General features: G+C 37.5%; 1 protein-coding gene across 7 annotated transcripts in view; it reads right to left on the bottom strand.

The window, feature by feature from the left end:
* Window positions 1-26,860, bottom strand: part of ANKS1B (ankyrin repeat and sterile alpha motif domain containing 1B) — a 455,171-nt gene that overhangs the window by 145,663 nt on the left and 282,648 nt on the right. For all 7 annotated transcript variants that reach the window (XM_026865589.1, XM_026865597.1, XM_026865606.1 and 4 more), the window contains one exon: window positions 13,691-13,843. In XM_026865589.1, the coding sequence (XP_026721390.1) occupies window positions 13,691-13,843 (153 nt within the window). The remainder of the gene's footprint in view (window positions 1-13,690; window positions 13,844-26,860) is intronic.

Here is a 26,860-nt window from a genome sequence, read left to right as displayed (position 1 = left end):
TTTATTAATAATAGCAGTAAAAATACCAAGAGAAACTATAATTTCAGATCATATTTTAGAGAGTGTTCTAGGAGCTCCCTATGAATCCACGGAATGATTCCCTGCCCCAAAGGGCCAGCAAACTAACTTGAAGACTAAAGAAAAACAGAGAAAACCTAACTGTGAAAATAATTTTGAGTATTTGAAATTCTCTGTATAGCTATATAGTCATTTGTTTACATTTTACATAGACATAAAGGACTTTAAGTTAATATTTTTCTGTTTTATATGATACTTATATACTCTTTGTATGTTACTTCATTATGCATTTCTAGTCTTTCTTGCTAGGCCCATTAGCATCTAATGGCAGTTTCCCACTCTTGGCATCTCATCCTTGCATATAACTTCCTCATTTACTACTAACTCTCCTCAGTTCTAAGTTTCCTCTTTCCCACGCTTCAGTTCTAGTGAATTTCCAAAGTCAACCACTCCATATGCTTAGAGGCATATTAAACTTCTGTCATTTTTTTTTCTCTTGCATTAAGTCACATCTTATGGTTCTGCTTCCCAGGGAGCCACAAATTAACAAAAAAAAATGTTCACAGATAAGAGCAGATAACCCAAGATAATGAACTTTTTTGGTGGATACCATGTACTAGTGCTACTGTATAGTTTGCAGGTATGAAGAATTATTTCTGCTTGCAAATTATTGCTCAGCTGCAACAAAAGAAGCAGTGTAGATCTCTCACTACTCTTTCAAATGTAAATTTATTAACTAGCCCAGCGTTCTGCCATCCATCCTCCTCAGCTATGCTTTGATCCTTGTCTAATGCTTATATAAATCTTACATAAATTTGTCTCATAAGCCAGGAGGCATGAACTACCTTGTGCTTGGTTACATTCACCGAAAACACAGTAGACCCATATTGCATGTGGGAACACAAATGTTTAAAATACTCAGCTCTGCATAATTCTCATTCTTTTGCTTTATGTGTGCACGTGAGTGCATATGCATTTCTTTGTGACTCACTGGAGGGGTAAGTACTTTAAAGGAAGACATTATGACTGTGTTTTTCATCTTCAAGTAGACCATGCATGTGGAAGAGGGGATGATCAGAAAACCTCTTTGATGATAGAGACTGCCAGACAGAGATTAGCAGCTCATCTGCAACTACCCAATATTATTATTATTGATTTTGTTGCTTTAAATGGTAGTATGGAGTCTAGATCCTGAGAAAATCAAGTTTGGGAGCTTGGGCTGACTCCTCCAGAACAATAAAAATTGCTATTTGGAAAACTGATGTATGTCCTTTCCTGATGAGTGTGTTTACGTATCCTTTCTATACCTGGACAAAAATATAAGTAAAGTCTGACTATATTTTTTCCAGTAGCTTCTGTCATTACTGCATCTGAATCAGATGCTTAATTCACTGATGAGAAAACACAGATAAAACACTGTAAGAGATTTAGAAACTGACTTTCTGTTTTGAACTCCATAAAAATAGAAAGTTCTCACATTTTCTATTAACAGAGTAACAGCTATATTGTAATTCATTATATGAATATCATCCTGAATAACATCACACATGAAAACGTGTTTAACTGCATTTTCTAAAATTCTTTTTTCAAATTATGGCAGTGAATTCAGACCCATACAACATACTACTTTTGGATGAATCTGCATTTTTAAGATCTCTACAGGATATGAAGAACATTTTTTAAAATAAGCAGTGAATAAGAAAAAATTACAAACTGAGGCAGGAATATAAATCAAGAGTTAAATGTACATAACCTTGCAATGACTTGATCATTATGATCACAGATACCTGCCAGTAACTATTTCAAGGGTGTAAACACTCAGGCTGACAATGTGTTATCTACATCTGTAGAAAATTGGTAACTGGAGATAATGCCCAGTTACCAATTTTCTACATATCTAAATATTAAAACTGGAGATTGGAGTAATAATGCAGACTCAATACAAAATATGTTCTCATTACAATATGTAGATGATGCCTCAAGTTGCAATCTTTGTGTGCTTCAGGCTGCTCTAACATTACAGGTGCCATCTTGAATGCCCTGGGACAGAACTGCCCAAGTCTTAGAATACTAGAAGCTGCATGGTGTTCTCAACTTTCTTGGCACCACTAGAATTTTAAATTGCCCTTTATGGAAAGGGACTGAAACCTTATTCCTTTGAAAGTTAAAACCAATGAAGGACAAAAACCCTTGAAGATGACTTTAAGGAGTCAAGCCCTGTTGGCTGTAGGCTGCAATAGAACCTTTTATAGTTAAGTGAATACTTCCCCTCATCTTCATTGTATTGAAAAATTCTGACCTTACATCTGTTAATAATCTCAGTATAATACTTTTCAATCTTTTTTGAAATCCAGGACTGCATCTGTACAATACAAATGCAGTGAATTGCAGGGATATCCAACCTAGCTCTGAACAATGTGAGGAGGGAGAATCAGGCAGAAGACCCAGAATAATGCTGCTGTCCTACTTCTGGCACATTAATCACTCTGATAGTCAATATGGCACAGCACTGCATTTGCTCTTATACCTGAGAATGTTAACGAAATCTGCTGTACAGAGAACATGTTCCTAAAATGTTTCTGATATTCAACACCCTTATAGCTAACATGACTGCCATTCAGACCTCTTTAACTATTAAAACCAGTTGTGAACAGAAGACAAATGATGCTAGTCAAGATCTGATCCACTCTTGAGAATTTTTATTGGAAATATCAACTCCTCACAATATCGTATAAAGCAAGGAGGAAGCAGAGAAAAGAAACGATTTCAAAACACTTCAAAAGAGGAATGATTTCTTCTTTGCACAGTGCTGAATGAGTTAGCTGAAAAACACAGCTTTCTTTTAAAAGCATCAAACCAGTACTGCAGTCCTTGAAGACATTATGTAATAAATTCTGCAGCTTTATTTCTTTGCAAACAAGGGATACCTCTTTACGGTTTTTATCACTGCAAATTTCTTCAGAGTAAAGGCAAAGTATTGCTTTGCAACATTAACATCACTGTGTTCTTGTTTGCTTTTATCTACCACAAACTTCAAGTATTTTACAATGTAAATTGTAAAATTTCAATCAACATAATCTGTTTTAGAATACCATAAACTAGAACTATGAGAGGTAGGTTTTGAAGGCAGCAAATGTGAACATTCGAAACAAGACATTTATTCCAGCAAAACTAGCACAAATATTGTCTAGCAAAGATAATTTAAATACTCATAATGAAATTATTTTAGAGGAACTACCTTTTCAAATCTACAAGTGATGAAAGATATTATCCTAAGACTGCATATTTGGAGGCCAAATTCAAAATATGACGTATCTAAAATTTCTAAATCAATATTAGATTAAAAAATATGAAAAATGACATCATAGTAAAATAGAAATAATTTTTTCTTGCTGGCTCACCAACACAGAAAAGGTTAAGATAGTAAAATATAACTCTTTATCCAGGGTTCTTCTAAGCTACTGAAGGTAGAAGTTGTTGCCTAGGACAACAAAATATTTAGTAACTATTTATTTGATCTGTTTTTGTAGAGAACGTGTGGACTGGGAGGGAAGGATATTTTCTAGCTTTTAGAAGGGAATAAAAAGTCTTGGGTTGGGCTGCTTCTGCTGTATCTCCCTGAAAGGACATCATATTCTGAAACTTGAAATATGAACTTTCTTATAGAACACTAAGATTTTAGACAGAAAATCAGATGATAAGGCAATTTATTTGCTGCCTGAATGGATAGAGATTTTGTTGGGATACTTCAGAGACAGTACTCTCTCTGGCACTAGGCAGAGTAGGTTGCTTTAATAAAAAAATTACCTTGCATTATAAATCAATCATTTTGTGCTACCTAGTGTGTTACAGGACAAGAAAATGATCCTGCAGGTGGAACACAATGGGTGCTAAAATTGCTCAGCTTTGATTATTAGTGCTAAAAATTGCTGCCAATCACTACCTGATTATAATTTGTTTTGAAGAGAGCGTGGGGCAGAGGGAAAGAAAAAAGAGAAAAAGAGGAAAAAAAAAGCTCTGGTTTTAAGGGTTCTAATATAAGAGCAAAGACTTACCTCAGAAAAGAGGTAAAAAGGATTGTTAAAGAATTACACCATTTTGATATGACTAAAATCCTTACATTTAAAAATAAATGCAGGAAATGGAAAACATTAAAAGAAATCTACAAATTTCAATTGCTAGATTTACTGATAAAACATAGTTATTTTACTATAACTTTTTAATCCTAAAATATTTTTTTAATTATTGACATAATATAAGGAAATATAGATATAGAATTAGGGAAATTATATTAAAGTAATTATATAATGTCTTCATCTAAATAACCTCTAGTGCAAAACCACACCAGATGGATAAAAGAATCATTATACTACCAAAGAATAAGTGCTGTGAAAATGTTCACAGTGCAAATGCTTTACCATGTTGTATTGTAAACTGAATAAAGGACTGTATTTGAACCAAAAGAAGTGTTTTTCCTCCCACTTCTGAGTCTGAGAACTTCCAAGGTGGGAGTGGGAAGGGGTAAACAGTGGATGATTTGAAGGAACTGACATGGTTTATGTTGTCTCCTGATCTTTTGCAAGTAACAGCATAGGGAAAAGAGGATGAGGTATTTAAAAAGTACTTTGCATTACCATGAGGAACAGATGAAAGGTTGTACATCAAATTGCTCAAAGGCTAAGAGATCACTACCTATGCAAAATGTTACACACAGAAACTGTACTTAAGAGTTAAACATGTTATGAAGTTACAATACTAGAACATGGATTTGTTGATAGAGACCTTCCAATGAGATTTCTAGAAAGAGTCACTGCAATACTACAACTAAAAACTGTTTCTAAATGATCAGTAACATCTACAATCATTTAGGAACCGAGTGACTGATGAATCTACTACCAGTACTCAAAGCAGAAAAAAATCTGACTGCAGAAAGAATAATTTTCAAGTGCAAGATTCAATAGAACAAACTGGTAAGTATTTCATTCCCGCAAAAGAAACAAAGATGTGCATTGTTAAAATCCTCTTGAGACCTCTGTGTGTGCCCTGAATGAATCAAATCTACACAACTATTGTGTATAGAAAAAAAATTGGTATTTGTATAATATAACTTTTTTTGCACATGCAATGAACCTACTCCCATTTCAAAGGGAAATAGAGTAATACAGAGAGCTATCCTTTGTATTTACAACTGTAGCAGCTAACACATATTAATGTCATCTCATTTGTAGCACTGCTTTACTAATGTAGAACGAACTGAGCAAATCCATATACTTATCTCATGAAGAAATAATGCATCATGATGAAAGCTATTCAGTTCCAGACCCATCTTCAGGGCATCTGATTTGAAACATATAAGCAACTATCCTGTTGTCAGAAAAATGCTTAATATTTGGTCCTATTATTTATATTAATTAGGATAATTTTGCAAACAGATGAGCCAAAGAATTTGAATGGATGTTGGAAGTTTCCTTCATATTTCCCTAAATCAATCAAGGTTGTGCATTAATAATTTCAAAATTGTAGTTATTTAACATAAAAAAACCCCACCACAAACATAGTACAAAAGATTTTCTTAAATGTCTTAATGCATCTTATACATAGACTACTACTTTAGTAAGAAGTGAGAAGACCTAACATTCAGTCTATGTGGCAGAGAATTTTAAAGATGCCCAGAAAACTTTCAAAGGCTAGAAATATCTGTTCTCAGTACAACAGGCACATTTGTTTTTGCAGGATCTCAGACACTGTCAAGCATTTTATACCACCTAGAAACTCTGAAACACAAGACTTCTGGTTTTGCACCAGTACATCAACATGGTTGTCTCCACAGAAGTGGCATTTGCATTTGAAGTGTGATAGCCTATCATGTAGCTTGCTGGAGAATTATTTACTTTCAATTATAGACATTTACATATAAATACATACACGAATATGTGTGCATGCATAGCTGTTTTAAAGGTATTGATTCACATAAATTAACTTCAAGGACTTTCTTAATCACACAGGAAGAGCTATGGGCATCTTTATCAGTCAGTAGTATCTCTGAGAGATCAGAAAGGACCATGGCTGCAAGCACTCTTAATTCTTTACAGTGATCTGAAATCTAGCACAGGGCTCTGAGGTAGAGGAAAAGGAACAGGAATTGTAGATTTGCAGTTGCAATGTGTGAGAATATGTTATCGAGATGTTTCATTCCTCTTCAAAATCTGCCTCTGCAGGTTGTCACGCTTGGGAAATTAAATAATAACAAGAGAAGAGTCACAGTGTAATTTGTTAAACAGAATCGGAAGGGCAGCCTCCTTAAGAAAAAGGCATCTTTTCATATAGGTTGAAGAGAGTATGGGAAATTAAGCTGTCAAGTGAGCACTGTACAAAATCCATCTATTTGGTGCATATTACCCAATCAAACTGTGGAGCTGCTATCTGCTTTGCTGGAGTAGATTGGGAGGCTGCTAAGTGAGACACTAACCTGGTCAAGGAATCTGAATGCAGTATGTGGTCCATCTTTAAGTTCTTTAAGCAGAGACTATAAATTGTCCTGACATGGTAGGTGCATTAGTTGGCTAAGTTCTCATGAGAGCTTTGAGAACTTTCATTACAGTGGTTTCTGTTATTTAGAGCTATAGGCTTAAGATAAATATGTATAAAAGTAATTCTGACTTCAAAATTAGACATGTATAGCTGACTGTGCATATTGGAGTTGTACAGAGAAAGACTAGAAAGATACAGAACAAGGATTTCTGGAAATATGAAATGGCTAAATGGACTAACTTCAGTTTGCAAATGAGATGGCTGAAAGGAGAAATGACAGAAGTGTGTAAAATGACTACAACATAGAAAAGATAAACATTCAGGGATGAACTTGCTGAATTGTTAGCAATGATGTGTAACTTCTCCCTTAAAAGCTTCTCGTTATCTGAGGACTGCAGAGTGTCAAAATTGATGCCAATTTTTGAAAAGTTTCATGGAAAATTCATGGAAATACTGGCCTCTAAGCCTGTCCCCCCAGTGAATTAGAAGGAATCTAATGATGCATACTAGTAGTGGACACATGGATAAATACAACCAGGAAGTCAAAGTGACTGCATGTCACTTGAGACCTCATGTCTCAAAAGCCTATTGGTGTTCTTTGAAACATATGAAAAAAGTATGTAGAGAAGGTTGATGATCTGCTTCATTTTCTTGTTTGCCTGGATTTCTAAAGCCTTTTGATGAAACCAGTCTTAAAATGCTTTTAAGAAAAAAAAAAACAACAAACCAAACCAACAGTCATGACATTAAGCCATAAGAAGAGGTTCTTTCATGGATAAAGAGCTGGTTAAACGAGGGAACTGTAGGAGAAAATGCAGTTTTCATAGTGGAGGAAGGTTCCTAGTGAATTTCTGAAGAGATCTGTAAATGGACCTCTGCTGTTCAATATATTTATAAATTCCATAGGAAAGAAGACTAACAGTAAGATCATAAAACTTGATGATGATAATAACTGATTCGAGGTTAAAAAGACAAAGAACAGTTGGGATGAACTAGCCCAACTTTATAAGTCCCTGAGCTGAAAATTATTAATGATTAGAAGAATTCTATGCAGATAATTTATAATATGCTTGTGCTATCCATGTAGGCTTCCCTGCTCATCTCTTTATGGCCATTTTTATAGACAGTACAGTGGGTTAGGTAGAGCCTCTGATCTGTTTCAGTATGGCCATATTCATGCTCTTTCATTCCTACAGTACAAAACCTAGTGGGCTGCAGTGAAATGATCATGTAGCAGCTTTAAATGAAACTAAAGAATCCTTTTGTCACACTGTACATAATTAAATTCAGTTGCGGAACTTGATGATGTTGTGGAGGATCCAAAGTACTTAGTTATAAACTAATGGAAGGCAATCCATTGGTAGCTCTTTTCTCTCTCTAGTATCTTTGATCTGATCCTGAACAGCAATCATCATACCCTAATGTAAACCAGGAATGCAATTGTGAGAGAGTATCAAGAACAGTTCCTCAAAAGCTCAAAATCTGAACAGTAATTGTGTTTAAGAAACCATTCGGTAAACATTAATTTTACAGAAGACAAAGATATCCATGTGGAAGATGGATGTACAAAAATAGAAGCTCACAGTGCAGGATGAACTAATAGAGAATAATGTAAACCAGGCCACTTACATGTAACCCTCCTCCCAGGAGTTCAGCTATCTGTGATTCAGGGTCTACTTTCAGTACAGCGCAGCTGTGCAACCATTCTCAGTTTTCTTCTGAGAAAATTGCTAGGGCGTGAGAAGGAGCTGTGAGAGAGTGCACAGGCTGGAAGCATGCGAGATAAGAAAGGTAAAGTTGCAGACATAACTGAGATTGTTGAGACAGGGGAAACTGGCACCTCAAGGATTCAAAACCAACAACACTCACATGAAAAGGTATAAAATCCCAAGTTTAAAAAAAAGAGAAATCAGAAGGCATCAACCCAACAACATCAGCCTGTTCCAGGGAGCAATGGAAGCCACCCCTCCCTTACCTGAGTGATGACTACTTGCACATTAGACTTAATGACTCATTTGGTGGGGGTTGACTTAATGCCTAGTTCATTAGTCCTACAATCTATGTTGTGTGTTAGATGATAAATAGCTTGCTTTGTGCTTTTAAACTGTTTATATCTTGCCTGAAGAATCTCTGGTAAAAGCTGTTTATATCTAGCCTGAAGAATCTCTGGTAAAAGTTCCCTGAAGAGAGTGACTCCCTGAGGGGGAGGGTTACGTAAGTAATCCAGAATAACAGACAAGAATAATACGATTAGTCATGTAGAAGAGCATTTATACTTTAAAGCACAGGTGCACACTTTAGATGGGTTAGGGGATTTCAGAACATAGTGGACTTTTTTTTTTTCAGCAGATTATCTATATTTCAGAAAAGTTCCATATATCTATAGCATTGAATAAATGATATCTTAATCTGGGTACAGAATCTGACCTCTCTAATGAGCCAAGAAACCAGGACACAAAACCAGAAGGGTTGGGAAAGGAAAGCCAATGCTGGGAGAAGGCATTCTGAATACTTATAATCCCAGGATAAGGAAATTAGAACAATGCTTCCCAGGAAGTACCTACCTGAGAAAATAATGAAGCAAATGGATTTGGGAAAATTCTTGATCTAAATGACGAAGTAGTGAAATAGAAGCTAAATTTCAAAGTCTAGTTTGTTGAAAAAGGACAGACAGTGCTGGTGGGAGCTCAAAAGAAATGCAAATAATTAACTTCAAAGTTGATTTTTAATTTTAATTAACTTCTGATTTGATTTTAAAATTTTTTAAATTATTCAGATGCTTTAAGTAACTGCTGCTTGATTGTGCTTGAAGAAATACACACACTGTATGTATACATCAAAGTGTGAAAGAAACTAACATGTAAGTTAGAGCAGACATTACCTTGCTGGAATAATTTGCAATAAATTGCAGGAAGCTGCATATTAAATTTGTTTCTTAATGCCAGTGAGGTAGCTGGCAGACCAGAGGAGCTGAGGGAAGATGGCCTTTACCACCAGTGTTTCAGACCTCCCTCTCTCATATGCTTGGCATTCTCCTCACAGTTGTGTTTCGTTTTTGTTTTTTTTTTTGTGTTAAATGTGCTTGCCTAGATGGTAACTTCCAAGGATACTAGAACAGTGTTAGAAATATTTGAGTAAAAACTGTTCTTTTTAGGAAGATTCAAAGCTCTGATCAATCCAGCATCTTATGGGAGAAAGGGATAACTCACAAAGGTTAACTTTAATCATAGAGCAATTTAGGTTGGAAAAGACCTTTAAGAGTCCAACCATAAACCTAAGGCTGCCAAGTCCCACTAAACCCTGTCCCTAAGGGCCACATCTACAGGTCTTTTTAAATACCTCCAGGGATGGTGACTCAACCATTTCCCTGGGCAGCCTGTTCCAATGCTTGTTAACCCTTTCAGTGAAGAAATTTTTCATAATATCCAATCTAAACCTCCCCTGGTGCAACTTGAGGCTGTCTCCTCTCGTCCTATCAGCAACCTCACCACGATCTCCTTTCAAGTAGTTGTAGAGAGCAATGAGGTCTCCCCTCAGCCTCCTCTTCTCCAGACTAAACACCCCCAGTTCCCTCAGCCGCTCCCCATCAGACCTGTGCTCCAGACCCTGCACCAGCTCCGTTGCCCTTCTCTGGACACGCTCGAGTCACTCAATGTCCTTTTTGTAGTGAGGGGCCCAAAACTGAACACAGGAATCGAGGGGCGGCCTCACCAGTGCCGAGTACAGGGGTCAGATCCCTTCCCTGTCCCTGCTGGCCACGCTATTGCTGACACAAGCCAGGATGCCATTGGCCTTCTTGGCCCCCTGGGCACACTGCTGGCTCCTGTTCAGCCGGCTGTCAATCAACACCCCCAAGTCCCTCTTTGACTGGCAGCTCTCCAGCCACTCCTGCCCAAACCTGTAGCGCTGCTGGGGGGTGTTGAGGCCCAAGTGCAGAACCCAGCACTTTAGCCTTGTTGAATTTTACACAACTGGCTTCAGCTCAATGATCCAGCCTGTTCAGATCCCTCTGTAGAGCCTCCTACCCTCACATGGATCAACACTCTAAAGCTAATCTTCTTAGCATCTCTGCATGTCAGTAGGGAGAGAAAAACTCCCCCCGGAAGCAATCCAGATAATTAACCATAATTTCACCAACCTGAATCATCCTCTGGATGATCCCTTCTTTCACCATCCTTTATAAAGGGAATTTAGGGAGGCTAACTTCATTCAGCTGCAGGGAGACTTTCAGAATATGCTTTCTCCCTTCTGTCTTTCAAAAAATGAACTGTTTGTTTTAATAACTTCATTGAATAGATTTATGCCCCAAAGTAGAAGAAAAGTATCTTGGTCAGCATCACACATGGAAGTTCAAAGACATGTGATAAGTAAAACTCACAATAATATACTGAGATACATTATGATAATGGCTGACCTTATTACTAGTTTAGATCTAGACAAATAAACTTCATCCACAGGTATGTGAGTTGATGATCACAAAGTATAGAGAGAAGATAATAAAGAGTTTTCATTTTTCAAGATGTAAAGAAGAATTTACGAATAATTAAATGTCCCCTTCTCTCCTTTGTCCTTTCATCTATGCCAGTTTACCTCTTAGAATATACTATCTCTACCTTCAGATCTGTTTCTACACCTCCAGAAGCCATGGATGATTTCACAATGGCTTAATGGAAAGAAGCACCAAATACGAACTAAGAGATTCCTTGCACCAAAGCAGGAGTGGCTTTTATGTCAAATTCAGTGGCTGCAACTATTTAAACTGATGGCTAAAATTAAAAAGTTATCACGTCTGTAGGTCTTGATATATTTTTTTGATGTATTTGGCATAAGTGCAAACGAAACCTGTTCCATCTAAAACTTAAGCACCAAGACCCATCAAAACAAAGGTACCCTGAATTCTTTTCAGGATGTTGCATCTGTTTTTTCTCTTATTTTTCAAGTACCTGGATTCTGACCTACTCAAGTCAGGAGTCCTATTCCAGAGTTAGTGGTTTTGACCTTTACACATTCCTTTATGAAAAACTTTCTGTAATAAGCTCTTGTTTGCCATCACCTGAACGGGAAGTGAGACCCTTGAAATTGATTTCAGACAGCAAGCCTGCTGGTCAGAGATACGTATCTTGTTCTGCCAGACTGCACACTGCTTCGAACCAATTTCTTGTCCATTTTTGAAGGATTCCCCCCATTGAAACAGAAAAATAACAGTAAATACTCTTCTAAGCCACAGATTTTCTCAGTGAACGTTATATCATTACGGTTAGCTACGACTGATTTGTGGGAATCAAATACATACTGACTGAACTAAAATAGAAATTCTGAGAATGCAGAACTGTTTTATTTACTATTCTCTTAAACACCAAGATCCAATGTTATATCAGATAGGAGAAACAGTTATCTCTATAGGTATCTATATCTATACAAATACTTAAACAACTGTTTAAGAGCTTCTTCTTGCAACTCATGGCAAAAGGGTCTGTCTTCCCAAGAAGTACAGGCCTTCAAAAGAACATGATGTTAAGCTTTCAAATTAGAGGGATATATACTGGCCTGGTTTATACTAATTTTACAGAAGTGTATTCCTGCTAACTTCAGTGCAGGTACATCCCTTCTCATCAGTTTAAGCAAGGCTGGAATCAAACCACAAGCCTTTAATGAGGCTTTAATGATCCACTTGGGGGAGCTAAAGGGCAATTTGTATCCGAATTGATTATGGCAAAACGTTTGGGATGCAAAATTAAGTTGCAGAAGACAACGTGAGCAGTGTCTTCCACTTTTTTCAACTCAGTTTTGGTTTTTGATCTGTATTAGCTTCTACAGTAAAATTTCAGCCATTAAGTTGAAAACAAAATCACAATTATAAATAGCTTAGCAGCAGACACCCATAACAGCATCAGTCACATCCTGACTTCAATTATACACCTACAACATACACTGCATGTGACAGACATAACATGTAAAACAGAGTTTGGTCCTTACTCTTACTCTACATTTTTTAGCTAGTTAACATTAACTGTAATGTGACAACAAGAAAAGAAATTCTAACATGCAATGGTTTTGTCTTTCAGTTAATATCTCCTTTTTTTTTTTTTTTTTTTTTTTCTTTTCTTTAGATGCTGATCTTGGACTATACCTGCTTGTGCCTCATGCACCAGTTACTGTGTTGAAACATGGCTTTGCACCATCATTATGTTCTCCATTTCTCCAGCTTGGGACACACTGGGAACTGTTTCCCAGTATAAAGCTACATCAGCGGCTTTATCTTATGCTTGATTGCCTACGGTTACTAGTTACTACATGCCTTTGACTGTTCTGGGAGTTAGGCACTAATTAGAGGCAGAGATGCAGTATCTCCTGTACTGGAAGGAAGAGCACATCCTTTTGTCTGTGAAGAGCCAATAAAATATGATATTGGGCTTCTTTCCATGTAGGGATTACCTTGAAGCTCAGATAAACTGACAATACAGTTGATTTCAAAAGCCACAGCAGATCCAAAGCCATAATCATCTATCTTTTATAAAAGAAAACCACTCAGTTTCAGACACATAACTTACATAAAAAGTCTATTGGCAAAGCTCAACTGCCAATGTCTTCACTGTAACAGTACAAACTTCATTCCAAATTACTCTGCAGTGCAGTCTACGTTAAAGTTTATGGTTGTTCATATGTGTGCATCTAATTTAACTGACTCATGTAAATAAAGTTTCAAGCAAAAGTGATAATAAAATATTTTGTTCCTTTAGCATAACTTATTAACCATATTTAAGGTTTCCTTATTTTATGCTTCATTTAGCCAGAGTATGCGGAAAAAGTAAACTGTAAGTATCTTTACAAGAAATGCTGTTGCTAGGCACTTTAAAAGCAAAGATAGATATAAACTACCAAAATATATTTTTAAATGTCATTCAGCATCCTGAAGGCAGACAAAATCATGCTGATTGAGTACGCTGATAAAGACAATGGCAAAGCAAATGGAAGCAAAGGGTACAGTCAACCCAGGTATATGCATGAAAGCTGTAATCATTAACAGTACTGGATGACAGTATTTGTAGTGCAATTTGCTTTTGTGCTTTCTCTTTGATATGTAAGGACAAGTACTATAACATATTTAGGAAGAACTACTGCTATAAATTGATCAACTTACATTAATTAATTCAATTTCCCAGATTTTTTTCACAAGGTCCATCGATGTATAGCCATTAATTAGAAAGGATTTGGTATAGTCACCCAGTTCAATGGAATCCAGCCATTCGGCTACAGAGGTGGGATTGTAGCCATCGTGACCAATCTGCTTCATCTGAAAAACAAGAATGAGTAAGAATTACTGATAATATTAATTAAGTGTCTTTCTGAACAGCAGATATGTGTATTATTTTCTTTTGGTCGAAGTTATCATATTCTCTGATAAACATTCTTTTAATAATTAGCACAACATGAAACGATTTTGTGAGAAAAAGCACTAATAAAACTTTTTCAATAGATCTTTTTCTTATGGCTGCTTGCCTTTTAAACCAGAGTATACTAAGACTAGCCAGAGTTCAGTTCTTACTAGACATCATAGAATCCATAAGTGAGGAAAGACAAGAGGGTGAAAGAGACATTATTAATATCCTGACTGCACAAAAATGTCAGATTTTCACCTAAGATTTCATAGAAGGGGTAGAAATTAGACTGAGGCATGGATCTTTTGGTACCACACTGCAAATGAAACATATTGCTTTGGTAATATTACTCCTAATTTATCTCTTCTACTAGGTTGTCTGATATTTTATAATGGTTGAAGCCGCACTATATTTTTCTGCCCACATGGAGGTTTTAAAGAGTCTCTTTCCTTTACCTGGTCACATTTTTCATGGAACTCCTGGAACTGAACATATTTGTATTGCTCTCTGTCTGTAAAGTTGCTTGAGACTGGAGAATCGAACCAAATAGTATCATTTAGAATGGAATTGACAGAATGAGGTACACAGAGGCGAATGACTTGCATTCATAGAAGCAACACAGGCACAGAAAGCATAATCACATAATCTTGTTCTCATAACAAACTAAGAAATACCTCTGGTATCTTATTTTTCTGATTTTTGTTAAGCTACTAAGAAGTAAAGAGCTGTAATTTCTCTTTCACAATTGCCTCTCGGTGATGCAAGTGAAGACATTTCAGGCTAGCCATTAAAGATAAAAATGTAGAAAGCCTCTACCTGTACAGCTTGTTATGTCATACTTTTTTAATGAATTTTAAAGTAATTTGCAAAAGGAGCAGAAGTGGAAGTAGAGTGAAGTTGAAAAAATTATGCAGTAGCCTCAATTTTCAACCGTATTATACATATATCACCTTTCTATAGAAGTGTTAACTATTGCTAACTCGGTAATATACTGAACTCATAAACTGTTAAGAAGTTTTAGAGGTTTAGAAACCTTGTGTTTTGCATAGCATCTCCTGACTGTGAAAGGGTGACACTGCGCATGGTGAAAGCCAGTCTCCCATTTCTGCTTGCTTATGGACATTCCTACTTTCTGAGGAACAAGGGAAGTGTGACAGAAACATAAATGCTTTGAGCTTAAGTTTGAAGTGAGTGATGAAGTAATTTAAAAAGGAGAGAAGTCAGATCTTAATATCTTGCCTGAGCCAATTTACTTCTCACAGTTTATTTGAAATACGATTTGAATTCAAAGCAGAGAAAAGAATGAAAGTCTGCTTTTGAAAGCTGCTGTAGTGTTTGTAGATCTGTCTGTTCAAATGCGGAAAGCCAGCAAGCCATGACCTTGATCTTGGTTTCCTGCAATATCAGATAGGAGGGATGCAGGCACACTGCATTGTGAATATGACAGTTTACTCTTTGGCCTTTTGTTGTAGATGTTGGATATAAAATATTAATGGAAATGTTTAAATGACATAGTGTAATCATTATCTTAAATAATAAAAGAGAGACAAGAGAAATCACATAATTAACAATGGGAATCATAGCCTTTCAGGTCACTTCTGTAACAAAGGAGTCAGAAAGTGAGAGCTCAGTTTTGTTATTGAACTTCACATTTTGGAATTTAATTTCATCTTAATTTAGAATGAAATGCTTAGATGTAAAATGCATGGCAAATTCTTCTTTCATTGTCATTCAGACTACTTCAAATCTTAGACTGACAGTAGTCTGTGCAGCAAAACATTGGAGGACCCTGGGAGCTCTGACTCCTGGGAAGCCTATTTCATGAGCTGATTCGAAACAAGGTATGCTTAAAAAACTGATACTTGAAAAGAAAGGACCCCATAAACTGAAGAAGAAAAACCTACTACAGAGGAGACATGAAGATGATGTACAGGGCCCACAGGGAACACATGACTTTTGAAAAATATAAGGTAATTTTGTTTCCTTTCTCTAATAAAGAAAAGCAAAGCACGTTTGAAACAATTTTCAACATATCCAGATGGGGCACGTTATGCAAATTATTTCTTTTTTTTTATTACTACTTGATCTTTATGTTTAATAAATCCTGATTTTAACATGACATTTTGACCTGCTCATTGAGAGAACTCATGCAGTCTGGTCCATAATTCTGGAAACCCATCAGCCTCTGTGAAAAGCAAACATATCATGGGAAGTTTCTGAATTATCAATTCCCACTGGACATCTCCGGTTGTTAAAAGAGATACCACTACTATGGTGTGTTGAAAAGGGTGCATACAAGCAAACATAGGCGAGCAATAAATAAGAGGTTGAGAACAACTGAAATGTATGTGACAGTTCCACTCTCTGGATTTGGTGCCAATAGACAAAACTGTCATCAGGTCACACAAGAGCCTGAACGAAAATGCACTGGCCTGTTGTTGGGCAGCAGCAGGCTCTGCAAGCATTTTCCCCTGTCTCATAGATTTGACTGCCTGTTTTCAAGGCCACGTTGGGGATAGCGCAGCTGCGTAGCCTCGGATCAGACCTGTGTGAGAAAGAGCAGTGAGAAGCCCTGTCGGGGCCATCTCACCTTCTGCAGGAGCTGCGTGTGAGCTCATGCCTGTGTCCCTGACACTCACCTGAGCTATGCTGTAGGTACTTCTGTGCCTGGCCATGCACATCGCTGATCCTCACCCGCTGACCCGCCCTCCTGAATTGACCTTGTCCCATCCTCATCCCAGTGGATCTGCCCTGGGACATGGCTGTTCATGGTCACTGCCACCATCCCAGCCCCACTCACCTTGTGCCGTTGCTCCCTGCTTGCCCCACTGTGCCCCCTCAGCTCCCAGCCCATCTGCCCTAGTAGGACAGACCCCTCCTGCTGCTCCTATTGCAGAAAATTAATCTCAGCACTAGAATATTTGCCAGCAGTTTCAGCACAAAAGCAATATTTTCTTTGTCATGAACCACGAACCACTGTCTTATCTAAAACAGATTTTCGAAAATGTGTCTAATATATGAAAATTAATAAACTTTCAGTATCCATCCTCTTGTATGTAAAGTTTTGTTCTGTCTGTTAATAACATCAACTAGCTTATTAACTGTCATTCATAGCTGTCTGGGTTTTTAAAAAATATTTTTTGACAGACAGATTGGTTATCTAGATGTGACAGTATCATTAATAGTATCTGCTTTTCAAATAAAAAGTTATGGAGTTTTTAAATTGAAAAAAAATACTTCAAAATATCTGTCTGGAAGTGCTGCTCCTTTACTTTATTAGGACTCTGGTTTAGTTGCATCTTATCCCAGTCCTCATTAATAGGTCATGGCTCTTAGGCTGTTTGTATTTTCTTCTGTACCACATTATGATCTTAGACACCTCTCATGGATCATTTACACCCTGTAGACTTCCTTGCTGATGCTATTTGTTGACTGACTTTTTTTGAAAGAAAAAACCCCTCCTATTTACTGACTGTATTTCCCTATATAATATTTCAATCATTTTGCACCACCTACAATGCATGCACCAGTGGTGTCAAACATCTAAGCAGCTATGTGCACACTGTTTGACTTAGAGCAGTATAAAATCTCTAAGCTTCAAGTCATGACAGCCTTTCAAATATTAACTGCTCATAAATAGGGGCAGTATTGTTCTTCCACAGACACTGCTACTAGTTCATTCTGTTGTTATCGTTAAAGAACAATATCAATGTTAGCTGTTTCATTGCAGATGATTTTAGCATGCTGACTATGGAGAAGGCTAGGAATGAAGCCCATAGGATTTAGAGAAAAAGAAAAGTTTAAGAAAATATGTTATAAATGAAACATGGAAGGAGACACAAACCATAGATTTCTCTCCTAGGTCCTGTTGTTATATCACTAGCATTGCTTCCTTTGAAATGAATAGAAGGCAGAAGCCAGAAAGAGCTGTTTCTCAAAATATTAATGTCTCCTAGCATCCTAATGGGTTGAGAAATCCTTTACAAGAGATTGTACATCAGTCCTTTTACAGGTGCATCACTGCTACACCTAGATAGTATTTTACATTAGCATAGAAAGTACTAGAGTGTTTGTCTCTGAAAGGTAGCCACATAAACATGAACAGAGCTTCAGAGTAATCACATATGCACTAGAAGCATCAAGGTGAACTCAGTAACATGGACTATTATCAGTTTTCTCTGATCTTCTCATACAGATGAGGAACTAATGCTATTTTCTTCACAGGTAGTATCATTATCTGGTGGATCTCAACACTGTGTATTAAAATCAAGTTTTTCATCCACTGTATAAGGAGAAAGATGACTTGACTTCCACAGCTTTTTAAATGATGGCTATGATTACTTACAGTGAATTTATGCTCGTGTTGGTTTGCAAGAAAGATCTTCTTAGCAAGCACATAATGCTTTTTTTTTTTTTTTTTTTTTTTCCCCCCAGACTGCTGGCCTATCTGAGAGATTTAAGGAGCACTTTTGGGAACCTGTATGAAACTGTCAGCTACCAATCTGAGTAATTCTGGATTATTTTAATGGAGGGTGTGTGTGTGTGTGTATCAGTTCTTTTTGTCTTTGTGAGCTGCCTGTTTTATATTATGTACTTTACAAATGCGATCAGTTGGACTCACGTTGTTGGAAGAGGAAATCATTCTTCCTCTGAAGCGGTGAAAGAAAAGGCTCAGGAGAGTGAGATTTATGAAGACCACAGGGCTTGGCTGACAGGGGTAGCATGTAGACCTGGTGCCTGCAGTGCATGTGCAGAAATAGAGTCTGCAGTTAAGGGGAATGGGCACAACTCCCTAAGGACCTGAGAAGACTTTGCATTTGCTGCTGTTGAGAAAGGAACTGAGTGAAAACAGGGACCCATCTGCAAAGACAACAGTGGATGAGGAAGGGCTGTTTATAAATCTTTTGGTTCTATATTCTGTCTACCTTGTCACATATTAAAAAAGTTAACTATTCAAGCTTGTGTTCTATTAATATTTGACTTTTATTTCCGCTAATCAAAAGCCTTCCGTCTTCTTGTGAAAGACATCTATAAAAAGACAGTACAGGCACATTCACTTCACAGCACTGCCTGATTCAGAATCCTGCCCTGATGGCAAACCCAGAATACCACAAACTGAGTTCAGTTTCCTGCCTAAGATTGCCAGCATTGCAATAGGCACCCTTTCGATGGTTTTTGCAGTTGGAATTTTTCTTCTGAATTTAAAGGAAAATAGATGTACAAACATTTTTTTTTCCTGAAAAAAATTAAACAGGTCCACATCCAGAAGACTGAAAAGATTTCTTAGTTCTTCATCAGACACAATGCCTGGGAGAAGGGAAGAACAGCTTTCATTTAGTGCTACTGAGGATGACCTGTGCAACAGTTCAGGACATTTCTATTACATATAATGTAATCTTAGGGAGACCTAAATCTAGGATTTGTGGACTAAGTGGAAGCTAAGGCCTTTGATCTCAGGAGTTTTTACAAGTATAATTTCTAAAAGCAGTTGTGTGGGTATTTGTTGGTACTTCAGTACATAGAGCTAGAGCTTTACAGGCATACTTTCAGAAACTGGGTATTAGCACAGACTGACATCTCCAAAATTTTAATCTTTTGCTGGATCCTGGTTGTTTTACTTTAGGTGACATGCTATCAGCTGCACCTTTATTTTTTTATCCCACTTGGGGGTTGAACTAGTCATGATCTTTTTAGCCTAACAGTCCTGCATCTTGGTGCCACAGATTGAAAAGTAATCTGATTATAGTCTCTACTTCTCATGGGTTTGTTTTGCAGACTAGTGTGGGTATGCAGTATCCAGCTTTCTGCTTGGAGGAAAGTAAACCAGAAGAACAGCACCAGTCATGCACCAAACATATTTTCAACCGCTAACAGTGACACAAAGATCTGAATCAAGTAATTGACAGCCTTAACACCAAGATCTTCAGTGGGAGAGAACATACACGCACATATGGACCAAATGGTGGAGGTATACCTTTGTATTGGCTGTCAGCTGTGCTTAACTCTTCATGACTATCCTTTCCCTCCTTGATACTTCTGATTTATTTGCCTTACTTTCTCTTGTCTTGCTCAGAACTCTGCTGAATTTCTTTTTGCTTCTATAATGATTTAGTTATCATCCAGCTTTTACTAATGCTATTTTTTGTGATGTTCAAAAAACTCATTAATCTCTTCAGCTTCACAGAAGATCCCATAGGGTGCTAACTAGACCCCCAAGGAAATGATGCTGTTCATCAACTTGTTCTGTAAGAAAGCTGAAAGCTTCCTGATAGCAGGATAACTGGGTGTCAGTATCAGGAGGCTGCTGACCTTATGACTGCTGTGAGGAGTCCTGAGGTGTCTAATTATGCTTCTGTGCAGTGAGCAGTGGGCCAGCTGCAGAAGTAACCAGAGACAGATGAAGAAGGAGGCAGGGCCAGTCCTCAGGAAGAAATGCTGCTTCTGTGGATAGGCACTCTTATGTATCTCATTCTTGCAGACTCTTTCTAGGTGTTTGAGTTGCAACAGACTGTGATGACTCCACAACTGCAAGTGCTGCTCCTGCCTGTTTTGTTAGGCCAGACTGGCTAGTTTCTGTCATTGCTAGTCCACAGTGGGCTGTGATAGCCCTCAGGAAAATGTCTGTATCTTTAGTCACTATAATTTTTAGCTTTTCTTTAGTGCTGGATATCTTCCTAAGGGGTGTGCTCTCTGGGACTGGGCAGCAGCAATTATGAGCCATAGGCTGTTCATGGCACCTCTGGAAGCCACCTTGGTGCCTCTCTGGAGACCTTTGAACCTCTGTATGTAAGACAGCTATAGAGAACTTGTCCACAGCATGCTGTGCAGTCAGAGATTGTTTCTGAGACTGAAGAGGTCCAGCCAGGAATCCTCTGGGGCACAATGCCTTGAATACAATGTACTAATAGCCCACCATAAGACTGAAAGGGGAGAGTCATTCTCTGAATGGAGTATTTCAACCAAAGGCATAGACACAGGGGAGATGAATCATTTCTCTTGATAGATGAAAAGTGGGAGAGGATGGGACAAAAGCTCTTATTTCACTGGAGGAGGGGGTGGAGGACATAGAGAAAGGTTTCTTGGTGAGAGGAAAAAATAGAAAAGTACCCTCTGACCTAGCCAGCACCAAATCTCTAGCTGTCTTCAAGTCTTACTCCTCCTCCCTCCCTGAGTCATGGCAGTCACTTACATAGGCCGTTAGCCTTTCATCCCTACCATCTCACCAACCATTTCCTAGTAGCTCTAACTGGAATTTTGTTTACAGTCAAATGGCCTGCATGTTTTCCAGATGGCACTGGAGATAGAAGTTAACAGTCACACACCAGTAGGCAGAATAAATGCTATCAACCCAGCCACTGAGGAGTGAATGGATAAAGCAAGTAAGCCTCAGAGGCCATAAACATATCTCCACTTCTTTTGTGTGGAGGTGGGATCGGGAATAGAAATTCAGCCACGCAAGGAAACAGAGATCCATTTCTTTGCAACCTTCCCATTACATTTGAAACCCTGAAAAAGACATTCAATGTTAATCACATTTTCCTTGTATTACTCCAGTCAATTCTGGTTGGTCTTCCCTTCATGCAAGAAGGTTCACGGGCCTGGAGACAAGTGACATCCTTGATGCTCTGAGAAGATTCAAAGAGAAGATTCAAAGATTCAAAGAGTCTGCTTATGGATTTTGAAGAAACCGATCTTTGCTATTTCAGTCTGTTAAAATGTTAAAAAAAACGTATACTTGCATAGTCTGTGCAGAACACAGCCCAGACCTATAGTGTGGGAAACAATGGAAATATTTGTGTCCAGTCTGTCATGCAGCCTGCTATCTTGCAGGCAGATGGCAAAAGCCATAGTCTTCTTTCACACAGCATGTGACAGAGTTACAGTGAAACTGGGTACTTGCTCCATTTCTGGGTATGTATGGTCTCATGACCAGAAGGCACATAGCATTTTGCAGTATCCAGGCAGTATCCAGATCCTGCTAACACTATTGCTGCCCCTAAAGAGGATGCTAGATTTCCCTCTGAATCCAGTGCTGGAATTATGAACCATATGGGTATTGAAAATCCTTTTGATGACCAGAAAATATGTTCATAAATATGCCTCACTGAGTAAAAGTGTGGGACAACTGACTGGCAGTCTTTGTAGCTTATAGGTGCCAGTGGACAGGTTGCAGATAGGAATGTCAATACCATCAGTGGCCCTTATGGAGCTCATGAATACATGAAGGGTGAAAGTCTGGGACAGAACAGCCACACCAGCAAAAACTCCCAGAAAGCAATTGTCCATATCTACTTTCTCAGGCAAAAGGATCTGCAGGAATTCTAAGTCAGCTCAGTCACCCTAGTCTAGCTGCCACAGAAAGAGTGCTTCCACTCATATAGAGTATTTCCTTGCCTGCTGACTATTCTCAGAGCAGCTAGTAGGCATTGCTGAGTCAACCACAAATAAGAAAGTATAAAAGAAGATGGAAGATAAGTAAGAGTTAGTGTATGGGCAATGGTGGCAGGATCAGTGACATGCTACTGTTATGTACATGATAAGATAAATGACAGCATGTCATGTCTAGAGTGGCTCACTGATAGGCTTAGTTTAGAAGGAAAATGTTTGTGAGACTGCTTTCATCAGACAGTTTTGAAGCACATGCATGGGGAAGACATTGAGAAGGCTAAGGGGAGACCTCATCACTCTAGCTGTAGCTACCTGAAAGGACATTGTAGGGAGGTTGGTGATGGTGTCTTCTCTCAGGTAATTAGTGATAGAACAAGAGGGAATGGCTTTAAACTGCAACAGGGGAGGGTCAGACCGGGCATTAGGAAAACATTTTTCACAGAAAGAGTGGTCAGACAGCGTAATAGGCTGCCCAGGGAGGTGATGGAGTCACCATCCCTGGGTGTGTTTAAGGGTCATTTAGATGAGATGTTGGGGGATATGATGTAGGGGAGAACTTCGTAGAGTAGGGCTGATGGTTGGACTCGATGATCCCAAGGGTCTTTTCCAACCTGAATGGTTCTGTGATTCTGTGACATTTGGTCTATGGGACCAGACTAAAGCTAGTCTGAAGTAAACACCTAATATCTAACTGCCTTGTTTTACTGATCCATTGCTATTCCACTGCATTACTTAAGTAATGTATACTACACATTTGTGTTTCAGAGTTGAAAAATTCATCGTTGTGCTGGATTCTGAAGTTTTTTTCTGTCCTTATCGTTAAAGGTCTTATAAGCAGTGCAGGTGAGTGTCTTCCTTCTAAACCAGGAAAGTAATTCCTAGAGGCATTGTACAGCAGGGTAGAAAGCACTTCCTTTGAATCCCGTTTTTCATCTTCACTTCCAGCGACCAGAACCAAGGAGTCACAGCCAGAAACGATCATAAATATTATTATACCACTTTGCAACATCTCTTAGTTTGGACATTGTCTTTAGGCATGGAAGTTTTAGCTGTGTTAAATGGGGGAGATTAAACTCTGGATACAGATCAGCTTGCTCAGATCTGGAATGTCTAAGCCAATAGCAGCATAGCCAACATATGATGCGGTCTTTCTCTGTCACATATGCAGCATAGTTAATGTGCATGCACAGTAGTTCTGTTTTCCTAAATGCCAGACTTACTGTGCTTGCACTGAAGAGTGTTACATATGAGTAATAGATCCAGCACTTTTTTGGAAGCACAGCTTTACTGCTCATATAACACTATTCACAGACAGCATGTGCTCATAGCCTGCTCATATCCTACTCCTCGTCTGCTTCTGCAAAGCATCCAGGAAAGAGGCTGTCTGTCTGCACACCACTGCTACAAGATTATCAGACTTGCTTTGTGCTCAGACCTCTTTGTGCAGGAAGGAACAAGCTGTATACTTTAAGAATAGCTCTGAATCCAGGAAAAAGCTGCTTTCAGCTAACATCTTTCTTCCATCTGTCAAATGAGAGAATGTGTTCCCATTATGCGCTGGGAGGAGCCATACACTGAGCATCCCCACAGAAAAACAATCCTTTTTCTTATCTAAGTTCTCAGATAAGCTAGGATAATTATTATTTTCAAAAACATTTTAGCTTTTGAGGAACCCTTTGAGAAGTCACTTGCACATAGGTTTTGGATGCCAAAATAACTTGACCATGCTCCTTAGGTTTCCTATGTCACTTAAGTTGGCCTAAAATTTTACATCATGACTGCTACTATTTTCTTAGTCAATTAAGCATATCCTGCACACAATTCTCTTCTCAGTATTAATTTTTTTTCTCAGATCTTTGTACTGCAACTTCAGTATCTTTTTAGACATTGTCTCTACCTCAAGACATGTCTGAACTTCATTTTAATAAAACATATAAAATAATTCTCCAAACATTTATTGATTTCATTCTTTCCACATAAAAAAAATATTAAATGCAATATCAAATTCTGCTAAAAAATTTGCTCTAAGACTGATGTCATGTATAAAATATTTCCATTTTAAGTATTAACTTTACAAATTATATTTCTACTGGAGTGACTTAACCTTATCTAATAATAATAAGCCATAAAGTGCTCTAGTTAATATTAATGTGGAACTTGAATAACTTAAATTACATTAGTGTGAGATGAGAATTTGGGCTACTAGCTGTAATCCAACAAAAATGAAGAGTATTTTGAAAAGCATAAATCTAACTGAAAGATTTCAATTCTGCCTATCTCTTACAAACATACGTTTACCCTCTTAGGAAATGTTCCTCTCAAATATAGACTCATCAGGGAAAAATATTTTGAGAAATCTGGGTAAACATACCTTTTTATACTGGTTAAACACTTCATAAGAAACAACAATGATAATTCATCTATATTTGGATAGATTTTTTTCCTGTTTATTATTTTTTCCTGTTTTAAACTACTTCAAGCTCTAGAAAGAAGTTTCTAAACAGGCTACTAGTGTTTGAAATACAGAAATTCATTACTGTTTAGGAAGCCAGCAATTACTGAGTAAAAAAAAGACATTTTTTCTTTTCAGCCACTAAATGCCTGTTGCTTTTTCAGGCTGCAGAGATGAATATTGATGAGAATAACTAAAAGACCTTATGAAAAAGAGTATTTTAAAACCTTGACAGGAGATTTGTTGCTTGATTTTTACCCTCTAAGCTTATTCAATACTGCCTGAGTATATGGCTCTAAGGAAGTGTTGTTCCATAGATGTTTTTTAAAGCACTTAACTTCCACCTCAAGATCTGGGTTAAAAAATATCACAAGACAGGAAGCTTTAATAGTAAAACTAAAAATAGCATAATCAGCAATGTTATTAAATACTAAAACACAAGGAGTCATCAAGTTTTAAATTAAATGAGGAACAGAAAAGAGGTACATGTTCAAAACAAACAAACTGAATTAGTGAGACTTCATTTACGGTTTAAGATCTTAAAATATTTAGATAGTAGGCACTGTTTTGAATGCATGATGATAGAGCTGAACTTATCAAAAAATAGATATACAAAAATTTTCCTGGTTCCTTGCGGGATGTGAAAATTTTTTAGATCTTCAGCAAGCTGTTGTGAATACAGCAAGGGTGAGTTACATTAGATAAAACTTATCATGGTCCAAATTTTTGGGCCCCATAACTATTCAACAGCTGTGCCTTTAAAAGAACTCTATTTTCAATAGGAAATTATGTATTTTTACTATGTAAGCTCTCTTGCATTGCTGAGTCATTCAAGTGAAGAAGTGTGATGCACAGCTCCAGCTTTCAACTGTTTTGGTGCAACGTTCTTGCATCAAAGGCACATTAAAAACGTGGTCCTTAAGGACTGGTTTTTCTAGCTTGACAGGGAAGCTGCTAAAGACTGCCTCACCATTATTCAGCCCATGCTTCAAGCCATTCTGTGTTAATTATCTTTGCTTCAGAAGATGTTGATTCTTCCAACTGCATAACCATCTTGTTCTCAACTGGTTTCAAGAGTATCTCTTGATCTTGATTCTCTCCTTTCTCACATTAAGCACATTTTAAAAAGAGCTCAGCTGGAGTTTTATAACAGAATGTTCATAATGGTCTCACCAATAGTATACTCTCCAAAAGCAGATATTATTAACAATGTTTTCATAAACACCAGTTACTTAGTGGAGAGTAGCACTAAAATTATGACATATTAACAATCCATTAATTAATTTTGAGAAATTTAAGCAAGAATATAAGAAAGCTGATCTCTCTAAGAAGTATGAAAACCAGAAAAGAATATTTCATTAGATAAAAGCAGGGATTAAGATTACAAAATTTTGTTTGAATTATAGTATTGCTGAAAAATGCATAAATTCAGAGTTAAACCTGAAGTATTTATTGTAATTCATCAAATGCTACATTTCTATACCCTATTACTTCTATCATTTACCTCACTTGTCTAACATGGTATGTGGAACATTATTGTCTTCAATAATCTTTGGTGTTTCAGTGCATAGACTCATATTGTAGTATATATGGACTAAGAGATCCAGATACAAAAATTGTTCACAACTTCTAATTTTCCCATACAACAGAAACCCTTTTTCTCTTTTACAAGTGATCCACCCAGTAAGCTTTGATGCATCAAAAAGCCTCTTCTAGCAATTGCCAGCCTCATGTTCTAGACCAAAAAGTCCTTTAATAACTTTTCTCATTCTCCAGTATTATCAAATTGCAAGCAGACTAATCTCTTTAGCTCAGTTACTTTACACATGCTCCTCCCAGAACACTCCACGTACTTTACATTAGGTTTTACTCCTGTCCTAGTATCTTGCACCAAGTATCTGCATCACATGTAGCAGCCTTCTGAGCCTTACTGGTGTCCATTTCTCATTCATTCTCCTTATACAGCTTTTCAAAATCAAATAGTAAGTTTTCATGCTAGGCTCACTATCTCTTGTTTGGAATTCTAGTAGCAGCCCTCCACTGATACATTCTGGTATACAAAAGATAACAACAATCCCTTTCTATCACTGAT

This window comes from Athene cunicularia (assembly GCF_003259725.1).
Source record: "Athene cunicularia isolate RWA chromosome 1 unlocalized genomic scaffold, athCun1 chr1_part2, whole genome shotgun sequence".
Taxonomy (NCBI): domain Eukaryota; kingdom Metazoa; phylum Chordata; class Aves; order Strigiformes; family Strigidae; genus Athene; species Athene cunicularia.
Note: the sequence above shows the minus strand (reverse complement) of the source record. Positions and strands in the feature narration are given on the sequence as shown.